This window comes from Xyrauchen texanus, chromosome 42 (assembly GCF_025860055.1).
Source record: "Xyrauchen texanus isolate HMW12.3.18 chromosome 42, RBS_HiC_50CHRs, whole genome shotgun sequence".
Taxonomy (NCBI): Eukaryota; Metazoa; Chordata; class Actinopteri; order Cypriniformes; family Catostomidae; genus Xyrauchen; species Xyrauchen texanus.
The window spans coordinates 14,195,814-14,205,920 of NC_068317.1; the positions used below are offsets into that span (position 1 = coordinate 14,195,814).

General features: G+C 47.0%; 1 protein-coding gene across 2 annotated transcripts in view; it reads right to left on the reverse strand.

The window, feature by feature from the left end:
* Positions 1–9,072, reverse strand: part of LOC127634761 (uncharacterized) — a 34,253-nt gene extending 25,181 nt beyond the window's left edge. The window contains exons 1-2 of one of the 2 annotated variants that reach the window (XM_052114436.1): positions 8,868–9,072; positions 419–706 (exon numbers count right to left, since the gene is read on the reverse strand). In XM_052114436.1, the coding sequence (XP_051970396.1) occupies positions 419–564 (146 nt within the window). In that variant the 5' untranslated portion in view covers positions 565–706; positions 8,868–9,072. Of the gene's footprint in view, positions 1–418; positions 793–8,867 lie in introns of both variants that reach the window. The other variant, XM_052114435.1, reaches the window with a different exon arrangement.
* Positions 9,073–10,107: the final 1,035 nt, after the last annotated feature.

Genomic DNA, 10,107 nt, shown 5'->3' on the forward strand with positions numbered 1-10,107 from the left:
CTTAAGGATTACTTTTATGCTGCTTTTATGTGATTTTTGGAGCTTTAAAAATATAGTCACCATTCGCTTGCATTGTAAGGACCTACAGAACTGATATATTCTTCTAGAAATCTTTGTTTGCATTCAGCAGAAGAAGGAAAGTCATACACATCTGGGATGGCATGAGGATGAGTAAATGACGAGAGAATTTTTTATTTTTGGTGAACTATTCCTTTAAAGGCAGCTGTTAAATGGATCATAGAGTATATGTAATTTGATGTACAATGTACTGCAATTTACTATATTTAACGTATGCAATAAACCTTCACTAACATTTAAAGTGAACTTCAGGGAAACAATAATAAGTTACAAATGTGTATAACAACATGGAAGTTTGTTACAGTTCAAATGAACCAAATAAATAAGATAAATAAGTTACCTTTCCTCCTCTTCTGAGGTTGCACTGACGCCGGCTTCTGTTCCGGCCTTGATTGGTGTCTTTGATTCAGCGTTGTGTAGTAAACCGTTAGTCTCATCCTCTGTGTGGTAACATAGGCTTTTTTGTCCACAACAGTTGCTCCACATTGTGCCACAGGATAGAGTACCTCCCAGGAAATCCACTTTTCTGTGTTTAAGTTCAAAATGAAGTATGTCCAAATCCCTAGAGCAAGCTGTTTCTACTTCCAGAAAGCTAGTAGTATATGAATATCATTTCCTCAATTAGATCCTGTGTTTAAAAAAAAGATTATTTGTATGAGTCTGCCGCAGGAGCTGACAGTAAACTGTATTGAATAACTGGTCATCTGTTCACATCTGTTGATAAAAAAAAACAAACACAAAACTCCTCATGAATATTACATGTAACATTTCTTCATGAGAAAATAGAGCTCAGCAAAAAGAATTCAACATTCAGGGGAGAATTATGTTGGTTGGTTGACTTCTTTAAAAAGTACCATGGAACCATAGTTTCCAGAAAAAAACGAATGTTACTACAGTTATTGCTATTATCTGAAACTGTGGTAACTCCCGTTTTTGCGTCAGTCTACATTGTTTTCAATTGTATTTCTATACGTGGTGCCTCGCTCATGCAGGAGCAACGCCCTGTCAAACGTCAACCTTTAAAACGCGTCTCGAGACACCTGTTGCGCTGCGTCCAGATAATTTTCTACTTTTTTTTTTACGCAAGAATTTGTCTGAAGTCATACTGATTTAATGAGGTTTTACAATATTAACAATAACTCCAATGCCACTGGCACAAACTATTGTTACGCAATATAGTAAAGTTTTGTATTTGTATTTAATGTAATTACTATTATTTTTTTTTTCATACATTAATATACCCCCAACTAAGAGCAAATAAATGAGAAGATTACATCATTATGTAAAAAATAAGACACAATCAATGTCAGAAGATATTAATAATTCCGTTACGTTATAACGACTCGGTTACTAACGTAACCTCGGTTCCCTGAGAGGAGGGAACGAGTATTGCGTAAGTAACGCTATGGGAAAACTCAGTTTCTCGAGAAATATTGAAGTCTTTATGTAAAACGCATTGCAGCTGCACAGCAGACAGCAATGCGCGAGGCAGCTCGGTCATTGGCTGTGCTGCGGCAACTTGCTTTCGAACCAATGACGGGCGACTCTGAACGCGACCAATGGCACGCCAGCTCAGAGCCAGCCAAGATTAGCATGGCTAAGGCTATATATTAGAGCCCGTCATGAGAGTTCTTTAGGTTCAATCGACTGAAGCGAACTGACCAAGCACAAGCACGGCAGCTTACGCAATACTCGTTCCCTCCTCTCAGGGAACCGAGGTTACGTTAGTAACCGAGTCGTTCCCTATCGAGAGGTCTCTCCTATTAGCGTAAGTAGCTTACGCTATGGGAACACCATGTAAAACGCCGTGCGTGCTGACTTAGCTCTATAAAGCCAGAGGCAGATGCCTGAGCCTTAAAGCAAAGTGATTATTCCACGAGCCGACCAGCGACCAGCTACATAATGGGATAGTATAGAGCCCTTCCAAGGTGGTCCATGGTGGGGCGCTCATAGTACAAACACAAGCACATATCTTATGTACTGAGTTTTCTATGTACTGATATGCATAAAAAATCCTCTAAGTCAGTCAGAGACGGACCTTGTAAGGGAGGAGATAATTCTCAGCATATACATACTCCAGTCCATTCTACAGTCAGGCTAATAGAATGTTGGAATGCATTTTTATATGTACTGATATGCATAAAAAATCCTCTAAGTCGGTCAGAGACGGACCTTATAAGGGAGGAGATAATGCTTAGCATATACATACTCCAGTCCATTCTACAGTCAGGCTGATAGAATGTTGGAATGCATTTTTTTTTTTTTTTTTTTATATACTGATATGCATAAAAAATCCTCTAAGTCAGTCAGAGACAGACCTTATAAGGGAGGAGATAATGCTCAGCATATACATTCTCCAGTCCATTCTACAGTCAGGCTGATAGAATGTTGGAATGCAATGAGGGGACCTGTAGGTTATAAAACCTGATAAATGTCGAGCGAGGCCCAGCCCGCCACGCACAAATATCTTCAATGGGTATCCCACTCGACCATGCCCACGAGGAGGCCATGCTCCTCATAGAGTGAGCTCTGACGCCTAAGGGGCATTGAAGGCCCTTGGCTTCATAAGCTAAGCTATAGCATCCACTATCCAGCACGATATTCTTTGCTTTGAGACTGCGAGACCTTTAGTGCGGCCACCAAAGCATACTGAATAATTGTTCCGTCTGTCTGAACAGGGCAGAGCGTTCCAAATATATTCTGGCGCCCTGACCGGGCAGAGTAAATTAAGCGTCGCTTTAGGTCTGCTGGGGACGATAGGCTGCCAGAGATATCACCTGTACTCTGAAGGGTGTGGAGAGCACTTTAGGAATATACCCGTGCTTTGGCCTAAGGACAACTCTGCAGTCGTTAGGTCCAAATTCCAGGCAAGCAGTGCTTAATGACAGCGCGTGCAGGTCGCCCACTCTCTTGACTGAGGCGGCGCCAGCAAGAGCGCAGTTTTGGCGACAGCTGTTTAAGGTGCACGGTTCGGAGAGGTTCGAGCGGGGCACTCTTGAGTGCGTCCAGGACCGTGGCCAGGTCCCAGATCGGCACCGAGAGGGGCGAGGAGGGTTCATCCTCCTAAGCCTCTTAGGAAAGCGAATGATTAGGTCGTTTTTCCTAATGAGCGTCCTTTATCAGGATTGTGTGACGCCGCTATGGCAGCCACATAGACTTTGAGCGTGGAGGGTGTGCGGCCCGCCTCCAGCAGCTCTTGCAAAAGGTGAGTACACTTGGTATCTCGCGACGATTTGGGGTTCAAGCTCTTGGTATCACACCAGTCACTGAACACTTTCCACTTTTGGGCATATAAGCGCTTGTAGAGGGCTCGCGCCTCAGTGATGGTTCTCAAAACTCCACTGGGGAGGTTCTCGGGAACCCGTTGAGGGGCCATGCATGGAGGGCCCACAGATCGGGGCAGGGATGAAGAATCATCCCGTTGGCCTGCCTGAGGAGGTCTAGCCTCAACGGAATCGGCCATGGGGCAGATTGCATCATATGCATCAGTTCTGGAAACCACGTCTGGTTGTTCCAGAGTGGGGCTACCAGGAGCACTGCACATTTCACTTCCCTGATCCGACTGATGACCTGAGGTAGCATCGCGATCGGGGGAAAAGCATACAAGGGGCGGCTCGGCCAGACTTGGGCGAGCGTGTCCGTGCTCTTTGAGAAGAAAAGGGGCAGTCTGCGTTTTCTCTGGAGGCGAAGAGGTCGACCTCTGCCTCGCCAAAGGTTTGCCATAACCACTGAACCGTCAGGGGTGGAGAGACCATTCTCCTGGGAGAACCTTGTCTCTGGACAGCATGTCCGCTCCCTGGTTCAGGAGCCTGGCACATGCGCTGCTCTCAGCGGCGCAGGTGGTGTTGTGACCATAAGATGAGCTCCTGGCCATAGAGTGCAGGGAGCTCGACCTGAGTCCACCCTGGCGATTTATATACTGAAACTACCGTCATGTTGTCCGTTCGGACCAGGGCGTGTTCGATTTTCAGGTACGGAAGCAGGGCTCTGAGAGCCAAGGTGACCGCTTTCATTTCCAGACAGTTTATATGTAGGCTTTTCGGGTTTGACCAAAAGCCGGAGACAGGCCTGCCCTCGTAAAGGGCCCCCATCCTATTTTGGAGGCATCTGTCATGATCATTTTTCTCCGCGTATTTACGCCCAGACTCACGCCGGTTTGATACCAGTTGACGGCTTTCCAGGGCGTCAGGGCTTTTATACAGCCGTGATTCGCTCTGATCAAAAAGTGGCCCGAGCGCCCGCAGCGTGAGTGGGGACACGGCTCTTGAGCCAGCGCTGGAGAGGACGCATGTGCAACAATCCTAGCTGGAGTACCGCCAATGCCGAGGCCATGAGACCGAGCATTCTTTGAAATCGTTTGACGGGGGCGTGTGCACCCGTTCTGAATGATGTTGCAAGGCGTCGAATAGAGAGCGCGCACTCTGATGAGAGGCGCGCTGTCATCTGCACTGAGTCTAGCACTATTCCCAGAAAAGAGATATTCTGGCTGGGGATAGCACGCTCTTTGCAAAATTGATTGTCAGACCCAGGCATTCTAGATGGCTGATAATCCAAGATCTGTGCGTCGTTAACTGACCCTCTGATTGTGCTATGATTAGCCAATCGTCGAGGTAATTCAGTATTCGCACTCCCGCTGTCTCAGGGGAAAGTGCCGCGTCCATACATTTCGGTGAATGTACAGGGGGCCAATGATAGGCCGAATGGTAGTACTGTGTACTGGTATGACTGTCCCTCAAGCTGAATCTCAGAAAAGGCCTGTGATGAGGCGCTATCGAATGTGAAAGTAAGCGTCTTTCAAATCCACTGATAGAAACCAATCCCGGGCTGAACTTGCGCGAGGATATGTTTGGTTGTTAACATTCTGAACGAGCCGAATCATTAAAGCTTTGTTCAGATGTCTGAGATCTAGGATGGGCGGAGGCCACCGTCCTTTTCGGACGAGAAAATAGTGGCTGTAAAACCCGCCTCGCTCATAGAGGGAGGAACAGTTTCTATAGCCCTTCTCTATCAGTTTGAGCACCTCGGTGCGTAGAACATGTGACACATCTTTCCTCACTTTCGTCTCGACCACCGCTGAAAAGCGGGGTGGTCTGCGAGCGAATTGAAGTGAATAACCGTGTTTTATTATGTTCAAAACCCATTTCGGCATGTCGGGATTTTTTCCCAGGCTTTTGCTCGCACAGATATGGGCTGAATGCTGGCTGGGGCGTGTCGCAGTGACGTATGGGCCCCACCGACAAATTGCCTTGTGCTAACACTGAGTTTACAGCTCTCAGAGGCGCAGGTGCGCGCTGAGCAGCCGTGTTGAGTGCCGAGTGCAGGGGTGCGTGTGAGAGTACAGGCACGCGGCTATCGCCGAAATGCTTGCAGCATGAGTCGGAGAAATGCTTGAAACTGTATGGACAGAGTTTTCGGTGGGGGTGCATACATCGTAATAGGCACGCGCGCCACATTCATAAAGCTTCCGCTCTTAGCGGGAGTCTCTTGGCTCGCGCATCACATCTGTGATGTTTGCGGCATGAGACAGAGAACTGTTTGAAACTGTATGGGCAGCTTATGGGTGGGGGTGCATATACTGTAGTAGGCACTGCGCCACTTTCATAAAGTCTTCCACTCATGGCGGGGGTTTTTTTGGCTATGCATACAGTGTTTGTGTGTAGGGGTGCATGCATGGCAGCAGGCACGCGCTACTTTTATAGTATTTCCGCTTTTACTGGGGAAGTGTTTATAACTGTGGGAACAGTGCTTGTGTGTAGTGGTGCATACATGACAATAGGCACATGATCTACATTTATGGAGCGTCCAGCTGAGCTGGGGAAGTATTCGGCACTGTTTGGACAGTATTGACATGTGGGAATGCGCACTTTAGTGTGGACACGTGACCCCTTAGTGACACAGGCAGAAAATGTGCTAACACTGAGATTACAGCTCTCAGAGGTGCGGGCGCGCGCTGAGCAGCTGTGTTGAGTGCCGAGTGCAGGGGTGCGTGTGAAATCACAGGCACGCGCGCTATTTCTGTAATGCTCGCAGCATGAGCTGGAGAAATGTTTGAAAACTATATAGACAGTGTTTACGGTGGGGGTGCATACATTGTAATAGGCACGCGCCACTTTCATAAAGCTTCCCGCTCTTAGCGGGAGTTTCTTGGCTCGCGCGTCGCATCTGTGATGCTCGTGGCATGAGCTAGAGAACTGTCTGGAACTGTATGGGCAGTGCTTATGGGTGGGGGTGCATATACTGTAGTAGGCACGCAGCCACTTTCATAAAGCCTCCGCTCATGGCGGGTTTTTGGCCATGCATACAGTGTTTGTGTGTAGGGGTGCATGCATCACAGCAGGCACGCTCAAACCTTTATAGTATTTCCCGCTTTTACTGGGGAAGTGTGTATAACTGTGGGAACAGTGCTTGTGTGTAGTGGTGCATACATGACAATAGGCACACGATCTACATTTATGGGGCATCCAGCTCGAGCTGGGGAAGTATTTGGCACTGTTTGGACAGTATTGATATGTGGGAATGCGCACTTTAGTGTGGACACGTGACCCCTTAGTGAAACAGGCAGAAAATGTGATTTCTGTGTGTTGCCGTTAAAACGGCGTTTGATTGCAGGTGAGCGAGTTATGTAACTGGCCCATTGACTGCTATACAGACATTTCCAGCCGCCTGTAAGGGAACTGGGTAATGTTTTACACGTTTTGGAGATGGGAGGCGCCGCCCTGGCTCGCTGCTGCTGCGGTCTCTGGCGGCTCTGTGACGAGCTGGAGCGCTTGGGCAGGAAGTGACGCATAGCCTGCGAATCCTTCCGAGCTTCAGTGAAGCGTTCAGTGAACTCTCTTACCGTTTTAGACAGGATGCGGATGATCTCTGAGTCCATGCTGGTGCCCGTGCTCGTGTCCGCTAATGTCGACAGCGCAGGGTCGAAGGCCGAGCCCGGCCAGTCGTCAGATGCAGCGTCAATGGAAAGGCTGTCATCCTTTTCACCGTCGTCCCCTGACGCGCCGAACGAGAGGAGACCCACCGCTCTGTAGGAGGGGTGCTGGTCCGCCTGCGTTGAAATGGACTGGCGGCAGGGAGTTCTCGAGTAGTGGTGAAGCACGCGGGGACTGGCCCGGCGTGACGTCACTGAAGTCCGCGTGCTCTGGTGAAGGCCGAGCCCAGCCAGTCGTCGGATGCAGCGTCAATGGAAATGCTGTCATCCTTTTCACCGTCGTCCCCTGATGCGCCGAACGAGACGAGACCCACCGCTCTGTTGGAGGGGTGCTGGTCCGCCTGCGTTGAAATGGACTGGCGGCGGGGAGTTCTCGGGTAGTGGTGAAGCACGCGGGGACTGGCCCGGCGTGACGTCACTGAAGTCCGCGTGCTCTGGCGGCCTCCGTGAGCGTGCTTTTTCATGCGCGGCTCGAACAGAGGGGACGGCAGCACGGTGGTAGCAGGCTCGTTCGCAGCGAAGGCGGCAAAGCGAGCGCGCAGCTCGGTGAGGCCCAGGGAGTCACATTCGGGCATCCACCTCGAGTGAGAGCAGCTTCTGCGTGGTCAGGTCCCAGGCAGCGAGTGCAAATGATGTGACGATCCCCGTCAGGAAGAGGGCCTCTGCACGAGGCGCAGGCTGAAGGCGTTTGCAACAACGCCTTGAAAAATTACTCTTTACTCAATCAAAAAGCGTTGCAGAGGCGAGCTTGCAGTAAAGGATATAGCGATCGCGGCGGATGGCGTAGCAGAAGGCTTCGAAAGCGGCTGAAGGCGCCGCCGTCCACTTAGCGGTCCTGCTGTAGGCTTTTCGACGGCGGGCGAAAGACTCCAACAATCCGGAGGATCCAGCGAAGAGAAGGTCTTTGCTGAAGGAGATTAAATCTAAAGAACTCTCATGACGGGGCGCCTAATATATAGCCTTAGCCATGCTAATCTTGGCTGGCTCTGAGCACGCGGGCGCGAAGAGCGTGTTCATTGGTCGCGCGTTCAGAGTCGCCCCGTCATTGGTTCGAGCAAGTTGCCGCAGCACAGCCAATGACCGAGCTGCCTCGCTCATTGCTGTCTGCTGTGCAGCTGCAATGCGTTTTACATAAAGACTTCAATATTTCTCGAGAAACGGAGTTTTCCCATAGTGTAAGCTACTTACGCAATAGGAGAGACCTCTCGAAAGGGAACTGATATTGTGCATCGTGCTCAGACCTGCTGCAGTCTCGAGTGACATTAGCCTAAATAATTGTGCACTTTACACATAGGCTATTTAGATATTTCTAGATGAACAACATTCGCCTACTTTTTAAACCCTTTAGTGCCATTTAAAACATTTCAAAGACCAGATAAACCGGTGATTGAAGTTACTACTGATATTCAAACGATGCAAGCAGTTTCAAGGAGACGTTTTTGCTATAAGTTTAGTTTAGTTTTAACGTGCCATGTTTCATAGATAATTCTCTTTTTTTTTATCAGGTTTTGTGTATTAGACCAGAATTACGCAAATGGTGACTGAGGTTGTTTTACGGCGCATGGCACAAGTGTGCACAGCACAGAATGATGCATTGTTTACCGCCGATACTGTTGAAGCACTCTTGCCTGTGTTGAAGTAAATTCAACGTATCGTTCTCTTTCCAAAACACAGAGTAAAATGTAAATTCTTCAAAGCCGAATGTATTAAGACTTCCACGCTCTACGTTAGCCTACTTAATAAGAGACCAAGAACAACCGTAAACATCACCTCATGAATCTGACAGACAAATCGATATGTTATCAATAAAGTTTGTGCATGTGGTATTAACGTTAAAATGCTTAAATGTCATCATCCCTACCTAAATGTGGAGAATTCCCCCTTTGCTTGTCAAGACGGATCACCATTTTCGTCCTCAGGAAGCTATTCATGACAGGATGTAGTTTCACTTTCCGTCTATGAATATCTCGCATAACAATGTTAACTTCACGGTTACTTGGACTGATAATATAGTTCTAACACTAAAATGAACCAAAATGAAGATACTATCAATAATGGGAACATCTGTGATTTATTCTTTTAATCGTTCTAAAAAAGAGGGGTGTGTATGGCTTCATATTCAAAGAATGTAGTGAAATCTGATTCTAAAGGTCTTCACATCTCTTGCACACGCTGTACACAACTACCTTGGAGTTGCATAAACACAGCCTGACTAAAATAAGTCAGGAGAGGATTGCTCTAACGGATTACATTTTTAAAGGGACACTCAGTGATTTTTCATTTTTTCAGTTTTACTTTAAAGAAATTAATTGTCATTTTGAAACATACACATAAAATCAGATGTAGACTCCAGTCATATCAGTAAACTTATAAAAGTTGTTTTATTCTACATGGTGAGGGTCCCCTAGTGGGGGCAGCCATGTTCGGATCACATGACTAGCCGAATAACTGGCTTAATCTCTGTAACTGCTCTGTTATTAACCATTCTCACTCATGCATTAAATTAATCATGGCTGACTGTGAATAGTGAATTTTTGCAATGGCATCGGTAAATAAAAACTACTGTGTTTGAATGATGCTTCATCCACACCCCTAGGTGTCAGTGTAATGGTGTGTTCACACCATGTCGGAATTATTGAAATTGTGAGATTTTGACTAGAAAAAAAGCATTCACGTCTTCGTAAAACTCATAGAGGTTGTAAACTCGGAATTCTATGAAAGCTCTGACTTGACAGTCGTGACATCATGTTAAAAGAACCAATATGGCAGCAGCCTCAAAAGTTAAAGGTAGTAAACCATATTTCTGTTTGATATGCCATTTGATTATGCCGTTGACGCCTGTAGCATTTTATTTTTCTTAAAGATGTCATGACATGAGGAATTCAATTTTCCTTGATATTTTGAAAAATACGAGTTTAATGTACTATAAAAACATACAGGTTTCACAACTCAAAACTCCTCACTGCAAAAACAGCATTTAAAGAAACCAAGTTGCCAAAACAACTTTCTCTACTTCCTCCATATTGTGATGTCACACTGTGATAAGACATTTGCATCTGACCCTTCCAGAACAACAGATCAGTGCCTACTTTACCTTATAC